Source organism: Crotalus tigris, unplaced genomic scaffold, assembly GCF_016545835.1.
Source record: "Crotalus tigris isolate CLP2741 ecotype Arizona unplaced genomic scaffold, ASM1654583v1 scf7180000022970.308977840:1548163, whole genome shotgun sequence".
NCBI lineage: Eukaryota > Metazoa > Chordata > Lepidosauria > Squamata > Viperidae > Crotalus > Crotalus tigris.
Genome location: NW_024099557.1, coordinates 2,274,032 through 2,301,059, shown reverse-complemented (window position 1 = coordinate 2,301,059; position 27,028 = coordinate 2,274,032). Strand labels below are relative to the sequence as shown.

Sequence of the window (27,028 nt, the reverse complement as noted above, 5' to 3'; positions counted from 1 at the left end):
AGCCGCAGCCGGCGAGGTTGGCGGCGGCGTGACGTCACCGGGCAAATCCCACTGCTGACTTTGCAGCCTCGGGAAGCCGCGCTGCCTCATCGTCCCCCGCCTTTCTCTTCTCGGAGTTGGATCTTTTCTTTTTTTCTTTTCTTTTTTCTTTTCCTTCCCCCCCCCCTCTCCTCCCCCTCCCCCTCCTTCGCAAGCCCCACCCAGCCCCGTGTGACTCTCCGTGTGCGCGCGCGCGCGCGCGTGTGGGAGAGGAAAAAAAAAAAAAAACTTTTTGGAGCGCCTCCCTGAACATTAAAAAAGCCACCGGGGCTGGCAGGCGGACACCTTTGGCGAACCGGGCAGCGCAGGCGGCGGCTGCTGCTGCTGCTTGCAAAGCGAGAGATCCTCGCTTTCCCTCCCCTCCTGCCACCGCCGCCGCCGCCACCGCCGCTGCTTTCCCACGACCATCACAGACGCGGGTTGGGTTTGCTCTCGCCTCCTCCCGTTTACGGATCTTTTTGCCGGCGCTTCAGGAGCTCCCGTCTGTCCGGAGCGAGGATACCCCCCCCCCCGTTTTGTTTTGTTTTGTTTTCCTGCGGAGAGGACATTTCGGATTGTCGACTATTCAGCTTATTAAAATCCCCGTTTTGTTTTGATTCGGGATCGGTCCGGGGGAGAGGCGTCTGACGGCCTCGGTGAGTCCCTTTGAAGCGTCTCGGAATTTGCCAAAAGAGACCCGTGGCGGCTCTCTGTGTTGGGAAGGCGAATCCGGTGTATTGGGGGGGGGTCAACCGGGCTTGGGTTCCCACGTTACGCTGTGGAGACGCGGGGCCAGCTCCCCTGTGGGAAGCAGAGAGATCGGGTCGGAATCACCTGGGCGATGCTTCTTTGATACGGTAGATGATCTCTTTTTTTGCTCTCTGGCCGAGTTGGTTCTTTTCTTTTACTTCGGCGTAAATCCCACTCAGCTCAAGTAGAGCTGAGCCGTGAGTAGACCCATCTAAAACTACTTTCCAGAGTTTTTTTAAGCAACAACTTGTATTAGAAGCACCTTAGGTTGGAGTAGTGTCATTCCTATTGAGTAGATCTGTTTGTCCTACTGAAGACTTGCTGGCACTACTAGATCGAGAGAGCTCTAGTTTGTCAAAATAATAAATTGGGTGGTGCTGGAAGAAGCAGGTAGAAAAAAAAATCGGTCATGGCTAACCTTTGTATCTTAGTTAGGGTGGCCACTGCTTGAAGAGAGTTAGATCCAGTTTATTGTTCTCGGCAGGATCAAATCCAGATTAAGCAAGGGTAGCATCGCAAGTGGAGGGGAGGGGCTGTATCAGTATGTGACCCCATCTTGGGACTTCTTCCCACCGAATTAATATAGAATTAGGTCTTCACATTTTGCAGGCCAGGGAAAAAAGAAATGATTTTTATGCTGTTTTTCACTCTTTTTTTTTTTTAAATCCAAGAAAGATCCCCCTCCTCCTTTCCCAGGGAACAAAAAAAAAAAAATCAGTATAATGGCCTGGAATCCCTGCGGACATTAAACAGATGTGGGATTTCGGAGGGCGATAGGATGGGCGAGTATGACAGTGAACAAAAGCTTTATGTGTTCTCTCAAGCCTTTATGGGAAAAGGCATTTTTCTCAACCAGCCAGATGCTCTCTCTGAACCAAACTTTATGGTTTTAGTTGACAAGGAAGAAATCATTTTATTTAAAAGAATCAGCCACTCTGGGAGAGGAGAGTTTGGCATTTAAGCCCATCTGGCTTGATTTCTTTCTTAGTGCCTGGATTCTCTCTGTGTTTGCCTATGAACATCTATAAGGGGTTAAGAAGCCTTCCGGAATAATCCGTTTGCTGTGGGAGGGAAGAAAAAACTAGAAAAGCCCTGCTCTAGTTAGAACTGAAGAAGCTTCTTGGATGAGAAGTGAAACATTTTCAAGGGGGGAAAAAAACCAAGAAAGTCCAGTTAGTTGCCTTTTGGGGGGGAAAAAACACCCTTGGGACAACCATGATCTGGATGACTGAGAATCTCCACAGATTTTTAGCCTTCTCTTAAGAACCAAGAGTCTCTTGGCTTATGGCTTGGATGGTGCCTTAACTTTTCCTACCCTTACCAATCCATTTCTGAATATCATAAGAACTAGATACTTTTTACAAAACTCCCCGGTCCTAATTTTGGGGGAAGCTGGAAGTCAGGACATTTAGACAGTCCAGAGAAGCAAGAAAAAAATGTCCTATGTTTTTTTTTCCTTTTCATTTCCTAGAGAGAAAGGCAAGATAACACAGATAGGAAAACACACATGTATTACCCCAGGATGTGATGTCTGCTGGGGAGAATCTGTGTCTCCTTTTGAGGGAATCCCATTCATTTTTTTTTTATCCAGCCACTTTTTCTGCCCAAAAGAAACCGAAGTACCCTCCCTTTGGAGAGGGGGGGGCAGCCTTTCCACCTCCCATTGATTTTTGCCCACGTCTGCAGGATCTGACTTAATCCCGTGTCTGGCGCCCACCCTGTCCCCCTTTTCCTTTGTTGCATTGTCAGCACCTCTTCCATTCACCCTTGTTTCTCTCCCCCCCCCCCCAGCCTCCTGCAGGAAAAACTGATCCACGCTCTCCTATCCCAGCTTTCTCTCTCTCTCTCTCTCTCCCACTCAGTTTTCAGGCTTCCCAGAAACTCTATGATATGGTGGGAGTACAGAGTGGGTGACCAGAGTCCGAGGCCTCCTTCTAGGCAAATAGAATACACACACACACACACACACACATTAATTGTGATATTTTCCCGCATGGCTTCTGACCTGGAAACCTGGGTGCCTGCAAGCAGGTCGCCTTTGTTTATTCTCTGATGAGAGACTCATCAGAATATGCTCAGGAACAGCGAGGTGACTTTATTCTCCCCAATCCAGGAGCCGGAAAGAAATAGCTTTGCAGATCGGAACAGATTCAGATGATTCAGGAATCCCGTCTGGATCCATCAGTAGGATCAGAGGTTGAGTCTTCTGAGGTTTTGGACTCATGCCAGAGTCTACTCCTCAAGAAAGTTCTCTCTGGCCAGAATGTGTGAATGTGTGAAGCTCTGGAAGAGTAGAATCTCTGATCTGGGTGACGGAGCCAGATTGGATCCTGCAACGTTATCCTGGGACATTTATATTTGCCTTCATTTGTGAGGTTCAGTTGAAGACCTGTGAGCAGAGAAGCCATCTTTTAGCAAAGGGTGCTCTCCTCTTCCTCTTCCTTCTCCCCCCCCCTTTAAACCCTCCCCACCTTGGGATGGCCTTCCTTGCTCCTCTCTTGCCTCTGCGCTGGACCTACAGCCACTTTTCTTTCCTTCCTCCTTCCAGTCACCGCTTTGCTGGCCACCCACTTGGGTGTCCTTGGGAAACTTGGGATGATTTTGCCTTCCTGATGGAAGGGAGGAGGGGGGAGGGAGGACAGTTTGGGTGGCGACCCCCAGCTCTCCAAATCCCAAAGGCGGGATTGGAGATGGAAGGCATTGTTTGGCACTGGGAAGGGGAGGCTGCCGAAGTGGGAAGGTGGGTGATCCAAAGATGTGTCACTGAAGCATTCAGAAAATTAAACTCGGCCACGCGCAACGCCCTGTGCATTGGCAGAGGCTGGGGGGGGAGGGGGGGAGAGGAAGGAATCTCAGGCCATTAAAGCTGCCTGCCTGAGTCACGCAAGTCCTGAGCCCTTCTCTGCCCACTTCAAATATTGCTTCAGCATTTGCAATGCCTCAGTGGAAAGGGGAGGTTTCCATGCACAAAATGCTTGCTTACTGTAAGGAGGGTCAAGGGCAGTGATGGGGGGGAAAAAACTGCTGTCCTTTGAGGACTGGGAGGAGATGCATTGCAAAGTGATCTTCCCGTTTCCAAATCCTACCACCCTATTTGTTCAGAGGAGATTGCAGAGACTAGTTTAAAAAACAACAACTATTTTTTCCCCTTGATTCTCAAAAGAATTGTGGATTCGGTAAGGCACAAGGGAGATTTGGGTCTCTTGAATTATTCCTGTGCCAGCATCTTCAGACCTGGGCATTGAGTCTTTCTCATTCTGTAAACAGTAAACAGTGTTTCTGCGTCTGAGTTTGCAGGTCCTGGGTTTGTGGAGCTGAATTGGCCAGCATCCCCCAGAACACATTGATGGATGGACCCTGAAAATGTTAATGTTGCTCCATTTAATTAAAAAGAGGGGGGGGGGAAACAGGGATAGCCCTACAGATTTGCAAATGGCAAAGCTTTTGTTTTTCTCTTTTTATGCCTTTTCTCTGACACCTCTGCCTCTATTTTGTCTGGAGGATGGCATGGGGAGGGAATATAAACTTACCCACCCACCGGCTTAGTGTTCTGTGGTCCAGAGAGCATTTAGGAGACTTTATTTTTCCTTGGTTTGAAAATAAATTGTAGCTTCAGCTTGCAGGCTTAAGTTATTGGTGCGGAAGGGGTGTGAGCTTGCAGCCCAGTCCACCCCACCTCACTTGGAAAAAATGCGGTGGGGCTGGAAAATTTCCAGTCTAGTTTTGCAGGCCGGGGGAACGGCATGCATGCCTTTGACATTTTGACCTGAGAATCTTTTCACTTTCCTTTAAAACAGGAGTGGGTGCTCCCACTGGGGAGCCTTCGGGTGACACATGGAAGGCCCTGCTTCAAAAGGAGGGGAGGGAATGGGAATCTCCTCCACTGGAGATTATGTTGAATTAAAGTCAGCTGCAATTAATACGCCCTCCACACACCCAGGCACGCTAAATCCTGTTCCTTTCCTGACCGGTTCAAACTTTGACAATGTCAGTTTGGAGGCAGAAAGCTCCAGGATTTGGGGCATCCCAAACAGTGAAAAAAGACACAAAGTTGTGGCAAAATTTTGGGGTGCCTCTCTTCCAGGGGACTAACACTGCCTACCATTCAAATGAAGGAAGAATAATATTTACTTGTTATTGACCCTTTGGGCTTGGGGGTGTCATTTTAACCGCACACCCTCTATTCCTTTCTGCCTGCAGCTCCTTCCTGGGCTACTTTTTTTGGGGGGGGGCTCACACAATCAAAGACAGTAGTGCCTAAGCCGCAGGTACAGGGAGTCCTTAAGTTATGACCCCATTTCGGACAAGAATTTCCATTGCTAAACATGGCGGTACTTAAGTAAGTCGCATCCTCATTTACAACCTCCCCCCCCACAGTTATTAAGTGAATCCTTGCAGTTGTTAAGTAAATCAAGCGGGTCATTAAGCAAATGCAGCTTCCCCTATTGCAGGGGTCTTCAAACTTGGCCCTTTTATGATTTGTGGACTTCAACTCCCAGAATTCCTCAGCCAGCGATGCTGGCTGAGGAATTCTGGGAGTTGAAGACCACAAGTCGTAAAAGGGCCAAGTTTGAAGACCCCTGCCCTATTGAGTTTCCTTGTTGGAAAGCTAGCTGGGAAGGTTGGAAATGGTGATCACACAGCCTCACGTTGTAAATATATACCGGTTGCCAAACTCCCAAATTTTGATCACATTATTGTGAGGATGCTGTGATGGTTGTAGTAAGCACGAGGACTCGTCCGAAGGGACTTTTTTTCAGTGGCGTGGAACTTTGAATGGTGGCTAAAGTGATAGTTGTAAGTTGAGGACTACCTGTATCTTTCCAGAGCTAGAGGATGCTATAAACCAGAGCAGGGGTCTTCAAACCTGGCCCTTTTACGACTTGTGGACTTCAACTCCCAGAATTCCTCAGCCAGGCACCCGTGTCTGGCTGAGGAATTCTGGGAGTTGAAGTCCACAAGTCGTAAAAGGGCCAAGTTTGAAGACCCCTGAACGAGAGCGTTGGTTGTTTTCATCTTAGATTGGTCAGCTGAATGCTCTTTGCACAGGAGCAGAGAAAGAGAGAATATTTCTGTCTCTCCAGAAACTATAAATTAATTTCACCCTACAATCCAGTTCAAAAACGCTTCCCGACTTCTCTGAGGTCTTTCGGATAAACCGATGGGAATGATTGCAGTTTAACCTGGGGGCAGCCATGATATCACTCACTGAGCCACAAAAGTTTCCAAGCAGAGGTTCGAGAGAGACACAGAGACAGACACACACACACACACACACACACACACACACACACACATCCTCAAACCATTTGCCACCTCAGATCTTTTTCTCAACCCTATTGTCCCCAACTATTTCAGTTTACACACACACACACACACACACACACACACACACATCCTCAAACCATTTGCCACCTCAGATCTTTTTCTCAACCCTATTGTCCCCAACTATTTCAGTTTATCCCAGCAGAGGGAGCTCTTGCTTTGCTGACTCATTCTTGATAATACCCCTTTTGGCAGCCACGTTAATACAGAATATGATCTATATAGTCAGATTAAGGTGGAAAGTAGGCCGGAACAATGTTTCTCAATCTTGGCAACTTTTAAGAGAATGGGGACTTCAATTCCCAGAATTCTCTAGCCATGGGGAATTGGCTGGGTAGCTGGGCATTCTGGGGAATTCTGGGAGTTGAAGTCCGCGCTTCTTAAAGCTCCCAAAGTGAACACTGCCCCTATTTGCTTTTTACAATAAAAGTAGAATCGGTCCCTTAGATGCTCATTCTAGGCCTCGGTTCCTAGTCCCCTTTAAAGACAAAAGACCCAACGTAAGTTTTCATTGCGTCCTCAAAGCACTAATAATAGTCAGGGAAATCAGAACTGTGTTTCTTTATGTCTGTTGAGCCCAAATCTTCCTTCCATTATTGGCCTAAAGATAAACTGGAAGAAATGACTGATAAATTCTTGGGAGAATAGTAATTGTCTATACCAGGGGTAGGCAACCTTGGCTCTTTTATGACTCGTGGGCTTCAATTCCCAGAATTCCTGAGCCAGCATGAGGGAAACTTTGGCTCTTTTATGACTCGTGGGCTTCAACTCCCAGAATTCCTGAGCCAGCCATGCTGAGGGGAAAGGGAGAGGTTTCCAAGCTGAGCCATGCTGGCTCAGGAATTCTGGGAGTTGAAGTCCACGAGTCATAAAAGAGCCAAGGTTGCCTACCCATACAGTACATACTGATAGGAGAGAATATTTGTATCTCAGGGCTGAACTGTGGCATTCTTGGTGCTGTCTGAGCTTGCTTGTTTTCTTGCAAACATTTCATTACCCAACTAGGTAACATCATCAATGCTACTAGTTACCAGCATTGATGATGTTACCTAGTTGGGTAATGAACTGTCTGCAAGAAAACAAACAAGCTCAGAGAGCACCAAGGATTCCGCCCTCTATACATAATTATTTCTCTCTGCATTGTTTTTTTTTCTTTCTTTCTGACCTCTTCTGCTATTATTCTCCACACAGTCCAAGTCTTTCAAGATAATTTGGTCTATAATCCATACAAGTTTATTCTGTTGTTACTTTTCCTCATTGAGCTTTTAACCTCTACAAGAACATTGTTTTTAACCCTAGATGATGACTCATCTAGATTAGAAAGTCTTTGCCTAATAAAATCTCTTGGAGGTGATCTAGTTCGCACATCACTCTTAAGCAGGAACTCAACAAACCACAATATGACTTGCTTTAAAATAGGAATCCAGCTATGGCTTCCCTGGTCTTGTGAGCATTTTTTTTTTCTTCTTCTCAAGATTAAGTCATCATCTCCACCTGAAAGTGGTCTAATTCTGGATTCAGTCCAGACAAGCCCAAAAGTCTGCATGTTCCTATTTTAATCTAAATATATGTGTAGCAATAGGCTCAAAGAAGCTTGCCTGATACCTTCCACACAGTGACCCAGTGATTCAGTTCAGTCTGGGGTTGTGGGTTAGTCTTCAGCCGCTGTCACATGGCAGATAATAAAAAATTTCCAAAACATAAATCAGCTGTATCACCAATGACCAAGAACTCATGCCCACTTCATGTTTTTCTGATAGCCTTTTGCTCACTGATACAAATTGCTATCACATTTAATAATACATCATGCCAGAGCAATGGGTTAAGCCATGATCTGTTAAATCATGGCCTGCTGAATAACAGCTAGATTCATGCCTCATACTAAGCCAGTCTTTCTTAACCATGGCAGCTTGAAAATGGGTGGACTTCGACTCCCAGACTTCTGGGAGACAAACTGCCAAGGTTGAGAAACACTGTAGTAAGCTATCAGCCATGTTTTACAAATGATTGTAATTCATTTTCTGCTCATAGTTGTGCTAAGTTGGAACACAGCAAACCACAATGTGCTGAGGCTTAACTGCTTAACTAAGGACCAGGCAGCTGCATTTTCACCCCATCTTAAACTTGGTTAGAATTCATTGTGGTTAACTGTTTGTGGATGTGAGTATCCAGCCAGTATCCTGGGTTCTCTGTATCCATGCCTTATTTACCTCGGTGACACCCCCAAAAATGGAAGCTGGAATAACAATAAAGCCAAGCCATTTTTTTCCTCACTTTTTTGTTAACCCTATGGGCAAAAACTGGATGTGAATTTTGATTCATGGCCATAAGTGTGAGGACTCGTTATAAGTCACTTTTTTCAGTGGCATTGTAATTTTGAATTCCCAAAATCAGGGGTAGGCCACTTCTTTTATAACTCATGGACTTCAACTCCCAGAATTCCTGAGCCAGCCATGCTGAGGGGAAAGGGAGAGGTTTCCAAGCTGAGCCATGCTGGCTCAGGAATTCTGGGAGTTGAAGTCCACGAGTCATGAAGGGGGCCAAAGTTTCCCTCACGCTGGCTCAGGAATTCTGGGAGTTGAAATCCACGAGTCATAAAAGAGCCAAGGTTGCTTACCCCTGCCCTAAATGAATGGTCGTAAGTAGAGAACTACCTGTATCTCGCCATGGCGGGAGGATACATGCTATGAGCAAGATGTCGTTTTTTGTCTGAGATTTGTCCGTTGCGTGCTCTTTTTTTTTTGTATAGAGAGGAGTGAAAGGGAGAACTTTGATTCGATGGGGGCCCTGTGTACTTTTTAAAATCAGAGTCCGTTGCTGAGTTGTTTTGAACTGCGAGATGGGCGGCAAATAAGTTGGATAATAATATTTTTTTTTAATCTGGTGTTTACATTTGCATCTTTGTTCTAAAGGGAAGTGAGAACCAGGAAGGTAAATCACTTCCCCTATGGAGTGACCAACCCATTTAGGTATGTCCTGTGAATGTGATTGGCACAAGGCCCGAATTATGAGACTGGACTGGTCAGAAGGAAGCTGGGGTGTTGCCCTTCTGGCTGCCAGGCTTGGCAGGGAGTTTTCTGGCTGGTTCCTGCTTTTTTCCCCCCTTTGGCTCCCCAAGATCAGGAGCCAAGGCTCAAGCCTTGGAAGCTAAGGAACGGCACTAGCAGTTAAAACATAAGGCCGGAAGGGGGACCTTGGAGGTCTTCTAGTCTAACCCCCTGCTCAAGCAGGAGATCCTTTTCCTTTTTAGGTAAATCGTGGCTCTTGATGGCCTCCTTGCAAGGACGCGAAAATCTGGAAAGGTGGAGAACACGACTCATATATGATAGTTTGTTTGATTTGTTGAAATCATAGGCGGCCATCTGCCCAACGGGCTGATTCAGAACCGAAGGAAGCCTAGCCTAGTATCTGAAACAAGCTGAACTTTGGATGGTTATGACCCATCTCTTTCTCAGCCTGCCAAAGCATTATGTTCTATCAGTGTTTCTCAACCGTGGCCACTGTGGACTTCAACCCCCAGAATTCCCCCAGCCAGCCACGGTCTTCCAGGTCTAGTGACCACATCACTTCTGTAACTATCTCCCTTGCTGCTGGCTGTCCTCTTCAACTTTTACAGGTAGTCCTCAACTTATGACCACAATTGAGGCCAGGATTTCCGTTGTTAAGCAAGGCCGTTGTTAAATGAGTCAAGCCCAATTTTACAACCAATTTGCAACCCATTTTTATCATGGTTGTTAAGCAAATCACTGCCGTTGTTAAGCGAATCAACCAGTCATTAAATCAGTCCAGCTTCCCCCCATTGAAGCCAGCTGGGAAGGGGGCAAATGGCCATCGTCTCTCTCTCTCTCTCTCTCTCTCTCTCTCTCTCTCTCACACACACACACACACACACACACACACACACACACACACACGACACTACAACTGTTGTAAATACATCCTGATTGCCAAGCACCCAATTTTAATCACATGCCTGGGAGGGGGGAAGGGGGATGCTGAGTTGGTTGTAAGTGTGAGGACTGGTCGTAAGTCACTTTTTTTCAGTTCCGTAACTTTGAACTCTCCCATAAACAAATGGTTGTAAGTCAAGCTGTTTTCCATTTTCCATTGCTTGCCTTTTAGGATTAAGCCTTCTAATTACAGGTAGTCCCCGATTTACAGCCATTCATTTTGTGACCAATTAAAGTCACAACAGCACTGAAAAAAAAAAGGATGAATGACCCGCCCTGGCACTTAGAACCGTTGCAGCATCCTCAGGGCCACGTGAGCAAAATTCAGGCAACTGGCAAGAAGGCGGCTGAACAGCCATTTGTTTGAAATGGTATAAGGTTTCCTGCCTGAGCAGGGGGTTGGACTAGATGACCTCCAAGGTCCCTTCCAACTGTATTATTGTTGTTGTTGTCTTTTATGACGGTTGCAGCATCCCAGGGTCACGTGATCCCCATTTGCAACCTTCCCAGCCGGCTTCCTACAAGCAAAGTGAATGGGGGAAGCTGGATTTGCTCAGTGACCAAGTGATTCACTTAACAACTGCAGTGATTTGCTTAAGAATTGTGCAAAAACGGTAGTAAACCCCATCGTGATTCGCTTAACAACCACCTTTAACACCTGCAATTCTGCTCCCAACTGTGGTCATAAGTTGAGGACTACCTGTCTACGGAGATTCTCAGTCATGCAGGTCAGGGTTGTCTCAAAAGTGCTTTTCCAAAAGGCAACTGGACTTTCTTGGGTCTTTTTTCCCCCTTGAAAACATTTTCCTTCAGTTCTTGGGATCTATCTGAAGTCTGAGACGCAGGACTAGGAAATTTAGTTATTGACCTGGGCCAGATAGATGTCTTCAAGATGCTTTTTTCAACCTGGCCTCTTCCAGAGGCAGAAGGAAAATACAATTCCAAGAATTCTTGGAAAGAATTTGGAGAGTTTTAATCCTGACACATCTGAAGGCTGATTAAGGCACCAGTGATTCTTTTTTCTTCCCGTTTGTGGCACCGAAGAGCAATATAATAACTGAACCCTTTTCTCCAAACAATTGGGATTTTTAACTTTTGCTGGTGTTAAAGAAGCTGAACATAACATTAGCCATTTTTGCCTGTTTCCTGCCTTCTCCAAAGGGAATTTAAATTTTTAGATTTCCGCTCTTGTTCACCACCTGAGCAAACAGTTTTGGGGGTGCAGGGAAGGAGGGAGTTATGTTTGATGGGTTTGTGTATTCGGGGATTAAGAGAAAGGTTATCTCGTGATTCGTGACACGCTGAGAAAAAAGGTCTATCGAAACTCAGGTTTATAGGTTTTATGGTGGCCAATCTGGACAGCGGTAGGTCCTATTCTTTTTTTTTTTTTCAGTAAGATGGGGGAGGTGTCTATGGAAATTATCAGTCATCCAGGTCAGGGGTAGGCAACCTTGGCTCTTTTATGACTCGTGGACTTCAACTCCCAGAATTCCTGAGCTGGCATGGCTCACCTTGGAAACCTCTCCCTTTCCCCTCAGCATGGCTGGTTCAGGAATTCTGGGAGTTGAAGTCCACGAGTCATAAAAGAGCCAAGATTGCCTACCCCTGCTCTAGGTCATGGTTGTCCCCAAGGTGTTTTTTCACGAGGCAACTGGCTTTTCTTTTTTCTCTTTGAAGACCTTTCACTTCTCATCCAAGAAGCTTCTTCAGCTCTGACTGGATGGTGGGGAATGGAAGGATTTATACTCCTTGTATATATATAAGGACAGGGGTCTTCAAACTTGGCCCTTTGATGACTTGTGGGCTGGCTGAGGAATTCTGGGAGTTGGAAGTCCGCAGGTCATCAAAGGGCCAAGTTTGAAGACCCCTGACCTATACTCTATACAAAGTATTCTACTCTATAAATTATGACTCTCAGATGTGAAGATTTTCTAGTTATCAAAAGAAATAGATCACAATGGAACAGGAACGCAGGATCGTGTTTCTCATCCTTCTTTTAAAATTGCATTTACTGAGACTTTGATACATTGAAATCCTCCGGGGCTTTATTAATTATATCGTTAATTACAACTGTTTGGGTTCCCCCACTGAAGTGTCTACCCCTCTTGTTCCTTACCCCCCCCCCCAGTGATACAATTGCACACTCAAGTTATTTGTCTGGTTCTGTTCCAGTTTAAGCCTGTTACACCGATGCTTATAGTGGAGATAGGAAACATAAATAGGACTGGTCATGTTTACTTCTGAGTAAAAGCCCCAGGGAACAGTAGAAGTTACTTCCCCGAGGAAAAAGTGCATGTAGCCCAGCATTTGTTTCAGTTGCAAGAAGATTCAGTCTAAACGGCCGAAAGAAATCCCAAATGAAACCCTTCCTAAATAATAAACGTTATTGCAGCGTTTCTTTAAAAAAAAAAAAACACCGATTTTTTTCTGAAGCATCAAAAGAAGCCGAATTATGACGTTTGAATAAACCCTCCTGCCTCTTTTAATTGCATCCCCCCCAACCCTCCCTTTTACAATTGCGATCCCTCCGTTTATCGCCGTCTGTGCATCTCGATAAAACTCCCGCACGCCGTATCACTTTTTTTTTTTAATAAAGCTCTTTGTTGTAGAAATAATACATCATGAATGGCCCTTTAAAAAGGGGGGGGGAAGGGCGAGGAAATACGGGGGCTGGCTTCGCAGAAGCGCGTGGGTGGAGGAAAAACTCCATTCTGGCACCCAAAGCCCCGCCCACTATTGCTTGATCGCTGGCGGGGCGGGCGAAGGCGGGGGGGGTGGGGGCGGCGAGGCGAGGCATCCGGTCTTCTTCCACGTGGGGGAGAGCCGCGAAGCGACAGCCATTGGTCGGCCGCGCTGGCGTCTCTGCGGGAGGAGAGCTCCGATTGGCTGCGGCGGGGCTGGCCGAGAGAAAAAAGGAGTAAAGAATGAATGGGGAGGGGGAGAGTAATTCCGCCCATTTAGAACGTTGATACATTCTAACTTTTTCTTCCTTTCCCCCCCCCCTCCTCTTTCATCTCCCCTCCTTCGCTGTGTCTTCCCGGCACTGGTTACTTTCACACCAGACTCCGGGAGCGGCAGCGGCGGCGGCTGGAGCCGGCTGCTTCGCTGCTCGGTGTGCGCGCGTTTGGCCACGGGTTCAAGCCCAGGTGGGGAAGCCAGCTGTAGCCCGCGCGCCTCTCTTTTAGTTTTTCCTCCTTTCTTGGGCTTTTCAGATTTTTATTTTTAACCTTCCCTGCTGCATTTCCGTAAGAAGGCAGAGGTAGTATTATTTGGGGGGGTGGGATGGAATGTGTGTATGTGTGTCGGGGATCGGAAGAAGAACAATATCCTTTCCTCCCTCTCCGCATCCCTTAAGGACGCGTGTAATCCGCGGGAATAGTGGGGGGGGGGAGAAATAAGTGAGTTGCGGGTAGCTTTCTGGCGGAAGGGGGTCGTGAAAGGACAAAAGACGCCCTTTCCCCTCTCCGCGCTCTCTGCGCACGGATGGCTGGCGGAGCAGAACTTTTCTTGAAAAGATCCGAAGACGTTAGTTGGACTTGAATTTGCGCCCGGCCGAGGGCAGTAGCGGGGGGGGGGTGAGGGGAGAGAGAGGAGACGGAGTCGCTCCAGGGTCGTGTAAACGCGGCGGGGGGAAAAAGGCGCTCCTTTGTCTGCGGGGCAGCCTGCCTCCCAGCTTCTTCTCGGCCTCATCTCTGCCTCCTCCACCCCTTTCCTTCCCCTTTGCACCCCAGGTGAATCGAATGGACCACCAACCCACCCCCAGGAGCTGCAGCCGGGGGCCCCCAGCCTGCGACACTGTCCAGAGTGACCCTCCTATGAATGTTTTCATTCACACGACCACCGGGGCCCGGTATGAGCTCTCTGTCCCCGTGGAAGAGACGGTGGAAGGTCTGAAGAGGAGGCTGTCTCAGAAGCTTAAAGTCCCCAAGGAACGGCTGGCTCTCTTACATAAAGAAAGGTATTCACTCTTGTGCGATTGTGGATGTCTCTCTCCTCTGAGTGTATGTCGAATCTTTCGTCCGTTTCCTACCCCCCCCCCGTTTCGAAATAAAGACTTGGGTGGGGGGCAGAAGATAGTGGGAAGTTAGAATTCAAGCCATTTGTTTCTTTTTTTGAATTGGGAGAGAGAGACCTTTAATTAAAAGCAGTACTAGCTGCTTTGAACCTCTGGGGAAATCATCTCGAGTTCAGATAAGGCAAATTCAAAGGCAAATTCGGGAGCTGCTTGGGATTTTTCTGGGTATTAAAAGATTTTTGAGGGCTGCAGCCGCCTTCCTAAGGAGTGAGAAAACTTCCCGAAGTGTATGGAGAAAAGTAGACAGTGTAGAATTCTAGGCTACTCAGCAACTGCCTTTGAACTTTCTTGTGTATTGTGTGTGAATGCCTGCAGAAATCTTGGTGCCTGCCTGTAATTATATACCGTCTTTTTTTAAAAGGAATATTGCAAATGTGCTGATTGTGGAATACTGTTTAGATAAGAATCCATGCATCTCTTCAGAAGGGAGACTGTGTATGTATGTATGTGTGTGTGTGTGTGTATATAGGGAGGGAGAGGAGAGAGAGAGGGACTGCAGTGGGATTCATTTTTGACATTCAGGCATACTATAAAACAGCCAAGAGGGAGCCTATATGGAGTACTTAGAAGAGAAAAATATAGCTTGATCCTCTTTGCAGATTTCTTTCCGCAAAATACCTTATTCCTCATTTTTATCCCCTTGTAAAACTCAGAAAGCTTTTGTAAAGAGCGAAGTGTAGCCCCCTCTCCTTAAATAACATGCCGATGCAACCCCCCCATCCCACTCTTTTTCCCTGCTGGAGAAGAAATATTAATATCTGTTGATCTGATCTCCGGATCAGAATTTGTCCTGGCAACTTTGCTTAAGATGAAGAGAGAGGAAGACTAGGAAAATCCTCTTCAGGTTCTTTCCCGCCCCCGCCCCCCTCCAAAAAAAAAGATATATTGGCTTCAGATTCCCTTTCTGTCCTCGCCTCCCTTCCCTTGGTGGAGGTGTCCTTTGTTCTGAAGGTTGAATTTGGGTAGCGTGCAAGTGCATAGAGAGAAATGTACGCCTACACACACATGCACGCGCGCGCACACACACATTCACGCTTGCATGCACACAGATGCAGGCCATCACTTACACAGACCTTCTAACTGCTGTAAAAAAAAAAATTTCCCCCCAAGATTTCTGGAGAAATCTTGGAGGTGCAGGGAAGGCTAGCTGGGGCTGACTTGAAATGTCCTTTGTGAGGAGGAAGGGTTTGGTTTGGGGGGGGGGGAGAGACAGGGCTATCTGGAGTGTCTGAGCCGCTCTCTTTGTTTAACTAAATCCCCCCCCCTTAGCTTTGTTAGAGAATGCAGAACGGATCAGTCCTTAAGATGCAAAACAGCTCTGTCTTTGTACAATCAGCCCTCAACGCTGCACTGGGCCCCAAAGTCTACCCCTCTTTTACTCCTTTATGCATCTTCCCAGCCTCTGAGCTTAAGGTAAACTGAAAGATGATTTAAAATCTAGCTTTAAAACAACAAAAAAAATATGTCATTTTATCTCCCAGCCCTTTTGGCAATTAAGAAGTTCTAGGTATCTGTACAAGCTTAGAATATTCTGACGGGAATAATGGTAAACGATAAGGTGTGCGGGGGGGGGGGGGGAGCTGGTTTTATCAATTGATCTGTTCCCAAAAAGCTACCTTCTCCCATCCTTTTTTGGGAATCAGACTGGAAAAACAAAATTCACCCACCTTCAAGTCTCTTTCTTCTGGACCCTCCACCCCACCCCACCAAAAATATTCCAACAGCTGCTGATAGGATTCTTTTATCTGCTTCTCTCCCCCACCCCCATCCCTTAACCTTCTTTAGCTTCCCAGATCTGTCAGTTCAATTGTCTGGAACAGTAGGAAAAGCAAGGGATGTTTGCCTTTGGAGAGTTGCCTGCAGAATCACAGCCCTCCTCTCTCATGGGGGCAGCAGAGATAAGAGAGAGACTTATGATATTATGTTTACATAAGGAGCGGAAAGTGGAGCGCCTGGGCTGAGACAGGAGTTTAGTGGGAGGGAGAGAGAGAGAGAGAGAAAAAAAGGATTTTCTTGGTGGCTGCATCTTTATTAGAACTAATGTTGTCACAGGAACCATTTTAATAATAATAAAAGCAACAGCAGCCTTCTATTATTTTTTTTTAATCACAAGCTCCTTAGAAATCCTATGCTGCTGTTGTTGTTTTTTCCCTGTCTTTATAACAGTTGCAAACAGTTAAAATGTTTGAGGAAGTGTTTGGTAATCGGTGTGGCCCTTTCTGACCTTGTAAACTAAGTCTTTGTTTTTTCTTTCCATTCCTTGCTTTTCTCCTCCAGTCGGCTGAATTCAGGCAAGCTGCAAGATTTGGGGGTCGGAGAAGGGAGCAAGCTGACTTTGGTGCCCACGGTGGAAGCTGGCTTGATGGTAATTTTTAGTCGTTTGCTAACCATGGTTTCAGGCCAAGGTCATTCTAGGGCAGGGATAGGCAACCTTGGCTGTTTTATGACTCATGGAGTTCAACTCTCAGAATTCCTGAGCCAGCATGGCTCAGCTTGGAAACCTCTCCCTTTCCCCTCAGCATGGCTGGCTCAGGAATTCTGGGACTTGAAGTCCATGAGTCATAAAATAGCCAAGGTTGCCTACCCCTGTTCTAGGGGCAGGAAATTCAGAACTTCCTCTCTTCTTTTCTTCTACAGTCTCAAGCATCCAGGCCAGAACAGTCGGTGATGCAAGCGTTAGAAAGTTTAACCGAAACTCAGGTAAGATGCGACTCAGGTAGATATGAATAAATGGTCTGTGCTCTTTTAAAAACTTTGCTTGGTCCAATTCTTCCATCTTTAAGAGCAGTGGTTCTCAACCTTTTTAATGCCGCGACCCTCAACCGGTTGTAAGTCGAGGACTACTCAACTGGTCATAAGTCGAGGACTACTCAACTGGTGCAGCACCATTTGCAGAATGGGACTTTTGGCGGGCTCAGCAGGGCAGAGACAGTCTGGACAATTCCTATTGGCTTTTGAAAGCCAATAGAATTAGACTCTATTCAAGAGAGTCTATTCTATTGGCTTTCAAAAGCCAATAGAATAAAAGGGAGTAGCACAGCCAAGGAAAAGGGGGAAAAAATGGCGGACTGCGTTGTTTGGCGACCCCCATGAAATGGTCGTTCGACCCCAAATGGGGTCCCGACCCACAGGTTGAGAACCACTGTTTAAGAGAAAAAGATGTGCAGGCAAAAAAAAGATGGGGAGTTGTAGTAGATACAGCACTGTCATTATGGGTCCACTGCAAAGGGAGCAGGACCCTGTAGGTTGAGGTTTCAACTCTCAGAATTCCAGTGGTTGAAGTCGAGAAACACTGCTGTAGAAGTTTGGGCTACAATTCCCAGGAGTCCAAGTGATTTGGCACCTTAGGCCACAAAGCAAAACATTGGAAGGACATCAGGATTGAATAAATTGAGAATTTAATGAATAAATAAATAAATAGTGACTTTGTCAGGGACAAAGCAAAATCTCTTATCAAGATTCTAGTCCAGGGGTACTCAACCTTGGCTCTTTTATGACTCGTGGACTTCAACTCCCAGAATTCCTGAGCCAGCCATGCTGAAGGGAAAGGAAGAGGTTTCCAAACTGAGCCATGCTGGCTCAGGAATTCTGGGAGTTGAAGTCCACGAGTCATAAAAGAGCCAAGGTTGCCTACCCCTGTCCTTGTCCATGGGAAGGTTAGTGCGTTTAGCCTATTTCCCTTCTATCTAAGTAGTTGCTCTTCTCTTGTATTTATCATTGTTTCAGTTCTGCTACAGTTTTCTTTATTATTATAATAGTAATAAAAATGTATCCTCTACTTCAGGGGTCCCCAACCCCCGGTCTGTGGACCGGCACCGGTCCGCAGCATGCCAGCAAGCGGGCCACACAAACGAACAAAGCTCCGTCCTCGGGATGCAGGCAGTATTCAAAACCACACCCCCTCTGGTCCGCGGAAAAAACGTTCTCCATGGCACCAGTCCCTGATGCCCAAAAGGTTGGGGACCTCTGCTCTACTTGATGTCCTCATTGTATGCCAAGATTTTCTAGAATTCCCCAGGTAGCGTGCTAGAGAGGAATCCTGAGAGTTGTAGTTTCGGTAAGACAGAAAAAGCTAAGGCTTCATGTACACAAAACCTGATTTCAGAGTCAACCGCTTTCAGATCTTTTTTTGATGCTCTGATTAAGCAAGCAAGCTTATGAGCAGCTGGTTTGTCTTATCAACGCTAGTTGAGTGCTTAAGTTTTTGGCTGGGTCCTGTGCTGTCTATTTGACTAGTCCAGGGTGCTCTAATTCTGTTTTGGTTCTCCTCTGCAGATCTATAGACAGATTCTCTTTATTAGCATTTTCACCAGTTGTATTTTACTTTAGGTCCTGACTTAAGCAATTTCCACTGGCTTTTAATTTCTACTGCTTTTGCTCATCCTTCCTGATCTTCATTCGTTAGACTTTCTGTTTAACTCATTAACTGTTTTTTTTTTAAAGAACCACCAAATCTGTCTGACTTTTAACTCCTAGATCTGTCTCTACTGATCAATTATAGCAATGAATGAATATTATGAGAAGGTATCATAGTTTGCTTTGTCACTGATACTTAAGTTTGGTGAAGCCTGGCTGAGCTGATATGTAGAAAGACTGACTGACTTTGGGGACCTACCTATTCTCTAGGTTCCCTCCTCCCCCTCCCCCCCTCTTTTTAGGAAGTCTTTTTGAGAAAAGTTGCTTCTCCAAAGAGCTGAGAATAATAGGGTTTTCTCCAGCCAGATAATAGTATTTCTTAGCTATCTCCACCCTGGGAGGAGAATTACAGGAGTCAAGGTTTTACTTCCTTGATTCTCTACTCAAAATGAATCCCCTTGACATAGGCTGTCTTACAGTCCTTGCATTTTAATTGCCTGTTTGTTCATTTTCTCCTCCCTGTCTGAAGGGTTTTGTACCCTTCTCTTTTGCCTCCACCCCTCCCCTTAACAAACACAAAACACTCTCCTTCCCCTTCCAACTTTTCCTTCACTTAATCCTGTCCCTTCCCTTGTTGCATGTGACTTCTAATTTTTTGTAACCCAGCATAACATCCCTTCCTGTTCTTTTGCAATTAAAAAACAAAACAAAACATCGGGTTGCAAGGGAAGTCAAGGGATTGCAGAGTGTTGGGTGGGGGGGAATCACATTGCACCCAGTTGACAGAGAAGAAAGGGAGGGTGGAAAGAGGGGTTTGGGAGTCATTCAGGTTTATGGTACTTAAAATGCAGAAAAGGAAGGGTTGGATAGGGAGACCTAGAGAGGAAATAGATGGGGGAAGGATACCAAAGAGTGATGAAGTGAAGAGGGACTTGCTAGCTGGCCTTCTGTTTGTGATAACTCTGGCTCTGATTCAATTGCTTTTGCTATTTGCACATTCCTTTCTCTTTGCACAGACAGACACCCTGGGATATTTTCAGGAGCGAGAATGTGCCATAAGACTAAGATAGTCTTGCTTGGAGAAGGAAGGGCAATTTAGGCAGTGGGGTTTTAGGGGTTTGATGTGGCTCTCATCTTGAGCAGGGGGTTTTGAACTAGAACAGGAATAGGCAACCTTGGCTCTTTTATGACTCGTGGACTTCAACTCCCAGAATTCCTGAGCCAGCATGGCTCAGCTTGGAACCCTCTCCCTTTCCCCTCAGCGTGGCTGGCTCAGGAATTCTGGGAGTTGAAGTCCACGAGTCATAAAAGAGCCAAGGTTGCCTATCCCTGAACTAGAAGACCTCCAAGGTCCCTTCCAGCCCTTATGAGTCTATGATCCTCAATAATATTAAAGCAGGAAGTGTTCCCTGCCCACAAGTTACCTTTCTGAAAGGCAAGAGATGAAAGGAAGAAGCGATGAGGAGGGAAGAGGAGAGATGAGCACATACCGTGGTCCATGGATTAATCTGTAACAGTTCCGGGCTTTGGAAAAGATTTTTGGCATGGCTTATTTCTCAAGAAATTGGAAAGGGGGAAAAAGCACCACAAAAAAGCTAAGAGTTGCTAGTACCTTTCAGGTAAGCAACCTTGGCTCTTTTATGATTCGTGGACTTCAACTCCCAGAATTCCTGAGCCAGCATGGCTCAGCTTGGAAACCTCTCCCTTTCCCCTCAGCATGGCTGGCTCAGGAATTCTGGGAGTTGAAGTCCATGAATCATAAAAGCCAAGGTTGCCTACCCCTACCCCTGTCCTACCCTTTGGCCCTCACTGGCCAACAAAGACATACAGGTAGTCCTTATGACCACAATTGAGCTCAAAATTTCTGTTAAGTGAGACATTTGTTAAGTGAGCCCCATTTTACGACCTTTCTTGCCACTATTAAGTAACCCTGTTGTTAAGTGAATCTGGATTCCCCATTGATTTTGCTTGTTAGAAGGTCGCAAAAGGGGATCATGTGACTTGGTCACAAATATGAGTCAGTTGCCAAGGGCCTGGATTTTGATCCCATGATCATGGGGAAGGCTGCAAAGGTCGTAACTGAAAAACGGTCATAAATCACATTTTTCAATGCCATTATAACTTTATGCAGTCACTAAATGAACTGTTGTAAGTTGAGGACTACCTGTTCACAGATGTTTGTGGGTCAACATTCCTAAGGGAAATAAGACACTTGGAATAACTCCCCCCCCCCCCAGGTATTTTGAGGACCCAGCGTAGGAAGCCCAAATGCTGTAAATTTGGAAAGCTTTGCTCTGAATTGTTAATTTTGAAGGCCAAATGTCCTGCTTGATAGAGTGATGTCCTTCCCTTCAAGGGCCCCTTGGGTGTGTGGCTCTTGATGTTTGCTGGATGAGGCCATCTGGTGGGCTTCAGATTTAGGAAGGCTGAACAGGGCCTCTGGTAAACTGACCAGCTTTATAAAAAAATTGCTGCCCCCCCCCCCTTTCCATCCATGGCTGATACTTTAAAGCAGTGTTTCTCAACCTTGACAATTTTAAGGCATGTGGACTTCAACTCCCAGAATTCCACAGCCAGCAATGCTGGCTGTGGAATTCTGGGAGTTGAAGTCCACATGCCTTAAAATTGTCAAGGTTGAGAAACACTGCTTTAAAGCAAGGGGCTCTAAAAACTTGGCAACTTTGTGAATTTTAACTCCCAGAATTCCTCAGGGTGGATAAGAAGGAGAGCTTATTAAGAGAGTCTCTTTTCCTTTTACCTCATCTATTCAGCTAAGAAACAACCAGTAACCTGCTGATAATCCTGGTTGTATTACAAATTCCATTGTTTCTTCTGGCTGTGGATGCTGGGACCTGGGGGGGGGTAATCATCTGACACCAGAGGGCATTCCTGGTTATGAAATGAGGCCGTGTGCGTTGCTGCCAAGGAGATTATCAAGCCCGGCTCACCCTGTGTTTACAATGCCACCACCCACAGCTTGGAAAGAAGCCAGGGTTAACTTAGGCCAGGCGTGGTTGAATGGGGGGGGGGGGAATTGAATCTAATCTGAATGATCTCTCTTGGTTTGGGAAGCCGGACTTTGCTTTCTGATTCAATGGTAAGCTTTGCTCTGGATTTTCTTCCTCTTTGACTGGATCCTATCCCTTCAGTCCCTTTGGAGCAGAGTTTCTCAACCTCAGCCACTTTAAGATGTGTGGAGTTCAACTCCCAGAATTCCCCAGCCAGCTGTTAAGACAATCCAACTTCCCCATTGGTTTTGCTTGTCAGAAGCCATCTGGGAAGGTCGCAAATGCTGTTTACATGACCTCTGGGACACTGCAACCATTGTGAATACGTGTCGGTTGCCAACTGCCCAGATTTTGATTATGTGACTGTTGGGACATTGCAGTGGTGTGATGACCGATCACCTTTTTGTCAGTTCTGTCATAATTTTGAACGGTTGTCATAAGTTGAGGACTGCCTATATGCTGGCAAGGGGGGAGAGGAAAGCACGAAAGGGTTATGTATGTGTGTATCCAAAATGAGATGGGAAAGTGCTGTGCTAGTGGTAATCAAACATTTAAAGAGTTTGTCACGCCTAAGAGGAACAAGACCTGTTCTGGTTTTGTTATAGGGCAGAAGTCTGATCAATACGGAAGCAGATTTTTTTTTTTTTACATTAGTAAAAACTTCCCAGTGTTTGATGTTGTATGGCCTGACTCTGAAGGAAATTGTCTTTCCTTTGCTGAAGTTGTTCTTCAACATTCACCTTTGGGCAGGGGGGGTCAGACTAGATGACCTCAAGGATATTTTCCAGTTGGGTGATTATCCTTTGTACTTCATTTTTTTCTTTCTCTTCTGGAACTCTGCTCTTGCAGCCTAACACCTTCTCAGGTGGACCTTTTAAAAATCTCTTAGCACCCCACCCGTTCTGCATGAAAATCAGGAATTACATCTACAGAGAATGAAAGTTCAGGTTTGTGATTAGGATTGATTTATTGAAGCTAAGTGCTGTCAATCACTAGGAGAGGTGGTCTCTTGATGTGGCATATCCTCTTTGGTGGAGGTGTTCAAAACCCAGGCTGGATAGCCTAGGGTCCATAGTGTTTTAGTACTGTGTTTCCCTGAAAATAAGATCCAACTGAAAAATAAGCCCCAGTTAAGATCGCATTTAGTACCGTATTTCCCTGAAAATAAGATCTAACTGGAAAATCAGCCCTAATGCGTCTTTTGGAGCAAAAATTAATATAAGACCAGGTCTTATTTTCAGGGAAACACAACAGAAGACCCTGCACCAAGCAAGGGGGTGTTCTAGATACCTTTGGAGATTTCCCCCCCCCCAACCTCTTAAAGGGCTGCCTGAATCAAACCATGCTACAGATTGATTGCCCTGGACAGAGAGAGAGACTTCCTATTTTGTGATCTTTTTGAGCCTCCAAGCTTTGGTGTGCAAATGTGTGTGTCTTCCCCTCCCTCTCACCCACCCCATATACTAGAGGGGGAGGCAAGCAGCTTAAGGAAGGACATGTTGGCACTGCCAAGAATCCTGTGGCACGCCAGGGCCTGGTCACGGAGTGTTCCACTTTTTTAGGGGGGGGAAACTGACGCTGAGGCTGAGTGAGTCATCCCACAAAGGAGGTGGGGGGAACAGAGAGAGGGAGGGAGGGAGGTGTCCGGAGAGATCTCCGCTAACCGAAGATTGGTCTCTTGACGTCAAAGGGATCTGGAGGAGAGCAGGAGGGATGGGAAGGAGGAAAACAAGAGCTGGCCGGGAGGGAATAAACAGATGGAGGTCTTAAGATGGCCAGCTCTCCCAAACCAGAAGCAGAGGAGGCAAGATTTCTTGAGGATTTAGTTCCTGTGCTGCCTGGAGGGGGATTGTGAGAATCAGGGAGATTTCCTTGATCCCTTCCTGATTGGATGCAGAGCTTAAGCTCCTTTGGCTTAGAATTCAGTGTTTCTCAACCTTGACAATTTTAAGGCATGTGGACTTCAACTCCCAGAATTCCACAGCCAGCATTGCTGGCTGTGGAATTCTGAGAGTTGAAGTCCACATGCCTTAAAATTGTCAAGGTTGAGAAACACTGGCTTAGATGGAAGAAAGCAGATTTGGGTGGATCTTGACAAGCGTCTTGGCAACTTTAAGAGGTCTGGACTTCAACTCCCAGAATTCCCCAGCCAGCTAATTCTGGGAGTTGAAGTCCAAACCTCTTAAAGTTGCCACGGTTGTCTCCTCTCCACCCTGCTTTGTGTGTCCCTTCCTGCCTTTCCCCTTTTGTGTAGGGTGGCGGGGAGGGGGGGAGGGGCCATTTCCCTTGACAGCCCTTCCTGCAAGGCTGGCTGCTGCAGTTTGTCCAAGATCCGGAAAGAGAATATTAAAAAGGAGGCAGTCCTGAAACCCTAACCTTGGGCTTTTCCCGGGTGGTGGTGACCTGCTTCCCTTCTGAAAAAAAAATAATAATAATTAAAAGATCTGTGCTATTTGGCAACCAAGACAAAGAAGCTGCTGAGAGCAGATCTGGGAGGAGGGGGGGGGGCTCCCAGCCAAGGACCCCCAGTCAATCAAACCTATCTGGCTGGCTTTTTTTTTTTTTTTTTTTTTTTGCATATGGTAATTACCATCTGTGCTGGATGTTCCTGGGAGAACAAAGGGATGATTTGCATTCAGACACCAAGAAGAGGGAATTCCGGGGAGGGAGGGAGGGAAGGCTGAAGCACATCAAAACGACACACGCATGCATGTATGAAGATGGAGAGAGGGAGGGGGGAGGGAGGGAGGGAAGAGAAGGCTGAAGCACATCAAAACCACACACGCATGCATGTATGAAGAGGGAGAGAGGGAGGGAGGGTCCTTCTGCAGCTGGTGCTCTTGTTCTCCTTAAAGGAGCCCCCCCTCCCGTTTCTCTCTTTCCCCTTTGCTTTTCAATGCGGTAGGCACTGTCTTGGGTGGGTGCCCAGCGGTCTTTAAGTGCCACCAATGGGGGCGGGCGCTTTGCGCACGGGGAGGTGTGTGCGGATGTCGTGACTTGCAGGGTAAGGGAGCCTTTTGTGACTCGGGCCAAGCTGGAATTTCGTGACTGGTAGCATAAAGAAAAGCTGGGCGATCTGCGATGTAAGAACAAGCTGCAGAGATTTAAAAAAAACCAACAACACAGGTTTTAAGTGATGCTCCCCAGTTTCAGGGTAACCAGTGTTGGGGACCTGCGGTTTAAGGCCCAGGAATCTCCTGGCTGGCCCAGACCAACAGCAGTATCCCCAGTTTCCTGCCTTCCTCTCAGGGCTGCATTCTGTCTGCAGCCCATGGGGGTGCTTTGTTGGGGGGGGGTCCTTTGTTTGTTCCTTGACATGTTAATCCAGCGGTCCCATTTATTGATGGCGAAGGCTGTTTAGGACCCATCTTCCCCTTCTGAGCACAGCGTGGTCAACTTAGATAAGCATCAGTGGCACGAAGAAAAAAAATGTGAAGGTTTTGAACTTCAGAAAGCAGAATTGGGGAATCACTTTCCCCCCCAACCCTGCTGCCCCCCCCCAAATTGTACTGGATTATTATTTCCATCAATTGTGCTGGCTAAGTGCAATGGGCATTATAATCCGGCATTCCTGCAGGGGCATCAAGTTAGGGGAGACGTATTTTTTTTTTCCATCGCAATTCTGAACCCTGCCAGGATGGCGTTTAGGGTCCATTAGTGGCTTTTAGACCCACAAGGACCCTGAAGCTCTTCATGCTGCTTGTGATCCAGGCTTCATTTGACTTCCCTTGAGCCCTCCATCCATTTTGATGTATTTTGGAAAGCCCCTCAGCAGCCTCCTCTCTCTTTAAACATCTGGTTAGTGTTTGGGGATAGAGTGCCCCCGTAATTGAGGGCTCCACTCCTGGTTAAGTATCAGAAAAGAAAAAAAAAAACCTTCCCGGATTCTGTGATCCTTTGTGATTAACCTTGCTGGCTTTTAAAGCTGGGCGAGTAAAGTCGGTTTGGAACCCAGAAAATAAGTGGTGCTTTGAGACCTCTGATCTCAAAAAAAGCATGCACCTTTCAGCTTGCGATAATAAGTACAAAAGGAAGAAGCAGATATGTATACAGTATGCAACACTTTCTCTTTTGGCAAGGAGGGGCGCCCTCTGCACGTGCTCGGGTGCCCTCTTGCTAGAATAGGACTTAGTTTTTACTCTAGCTCCCTCCCGCCCTGTTTTACATGAAAAAAAAATGTGTTTTTTTTTTTCTCCAAAAGTCCTACTCAGTTGCTTGGGCTGCCTCCCCACCCCAATTTTTTCCTACCTGGTGTCCGAAACTCACCTCCCCACCCACCTCTTCCTCCCGTAGATGCTCTGCCGTTCACAGCCCCGACCGCCTCTTAAGGCCACCCACCTTTCCTTGAGCTGCCGTTCCCACGGGTTTCTCAGAAACCTCCCTCCCATCCGTGCTTCCGTCTTTGCAGTGAGGCGGGGGGGGGGAAGGCTAGAAAGGCAGAAGTGGTAGAAGGTTGGGTGTTTTGAGCTGGAGGCATGGATAACTGCCGCCTTTCTCGTTTTGCTGACGTTTTTGCAGAGGCGAAGGAAGATTGGGGGGGGTTTGTTTGTTGCTGATCGTGCGCTGACAGGAAGCAGGGAGCTGTGCAGAAGGGCGATTCTCCGTCAGCGAGATGGGAGAGGTCCTTTTGTCATTGTGCTTTGTTTTTTTCCGGAAGCCCGCAGCTTGCCATCTGGCACCTTCCAAGGGCTGGTGAATCATTTGCTGCAGTCCTTGTTGTCCTCCATCCCTTGTGTGCATGGTGCTGCGGAGGGATATGGCAGTCCTCCATGAGATCTAGACGCTTGCTTAGTGCATGTGGGGGGGGGGGTTGAAAAAGTGGCTCAGCTGCTCTAGGCTTGCTTGCAAACGGGATCAGGAGCACCCCAAGACCTGCTGGGTGGTGCCAAAGCCCTGTTTGGCATACCTTTCCCAGTCTCTTTACACCAGAGGTGGCAGTGCCTAAGAGATAAATAGATACACACACACACCAGCAGCATGAGCCCTTGGTGCACAAGTCAGCCCTTGTGGCCTTTTCCCCTTCCCAGATTTGGGGAGGCCACCCTATGAAAAGTTTCATCCTGGTTTGAAGGTGGCTTCTTCTTGCTTCTCTTCTGTAATACCTCAGTTCTGACATCAAAGGCCACTGCCTAGTTTTCTTTCTTTCTTTCTTTCTTTCTTTCTTTCTTTCTTTCTTTCTTTCTTTCTTTCTTTCTTTCTTTCTTTCTTTCTTTCTTACTTACTTACTTACTTACCTACTTACTTACTTTAAAAAAGCCACCCTTCAGTTACAGGTCCCACCTGTTAAGCAAATATTGACTGCTCTGGGGTTTCCTAGCCAGTCTCCATCCGCTAGGCCACATTGTCCTCTCTCCTGTTCTGAAGGCCCATCGGGTATATTATGATCTGTCTTTAAATTAGTCCACCTCAGCTGAACATTGCCTCTTGTTCTGCACTCAATAGCTGACTGGAAGGAGAAGATCTAGGTACAGGGGTGGGGAACTATGGGCCTTTTGTGGCCTGTGGACTTCAACTCCCAGAATTCCTGAGTCAGCATGTCTGGCTCA

General features: G+C 46.7%; 1 protein-coding gene and 1 long non-coding RNA gene across 5 annotated transcripts in view; one reads left to right on the top strand and one right to left on the bottom strand.

The window, feature by feature from the left end:
• Nucleotides 1-268: 268 nt before the first annotated feature.
• MIDN (midnolin) overlaps nt 269-27,028 on the top strand; it is a 43,870-nt gene continuing 17,110 nt past the window's right edge. Inside the window, exons 1-5 of one of the 4 annotated variants that reach the window (XM_039319280.1) lie at nt 269-674; nt 13,775-14,001; nt 16,396-16,483; nt 16,756-16,818; nt 17,903-18,073. In XM_039319280.1, coding sequence (XP_039175214.1) covers nt 13,784-14,001; nt 16,396-16,483; nt 16,756-16,818; nt 17,903-18,073 — 540 coding nt within the window. In that variant the 5' untranslated portion in view covers nt 269-674; nt 13,775-13,783. Of the gene's footprint in view, nt 675-12,858; nt 13,303-13,774; nt 14,002-16,395; nt 16,484-16,755; nt 16,819-17,902; nt 18,074-27,028 lie in introns of those variants that run through there. The other 3 variants (XM_039319281.1, XM_039319282.1, XM_039319283.1) reach the window with 3 other exon arrangements.
• LOC120297065 lies at nt 1,409-3,543 on the bottom strand. The gene is made up of 2 exons (XR_005553677.1): nt 3,240-3,543; nt 1,409-3,157 (listed from the first exon to the last, which is right to left on the bottom strand). It is a non-coding gene; the product is annotated as an uncharacterized LOC120297065 (long non-coding RNA).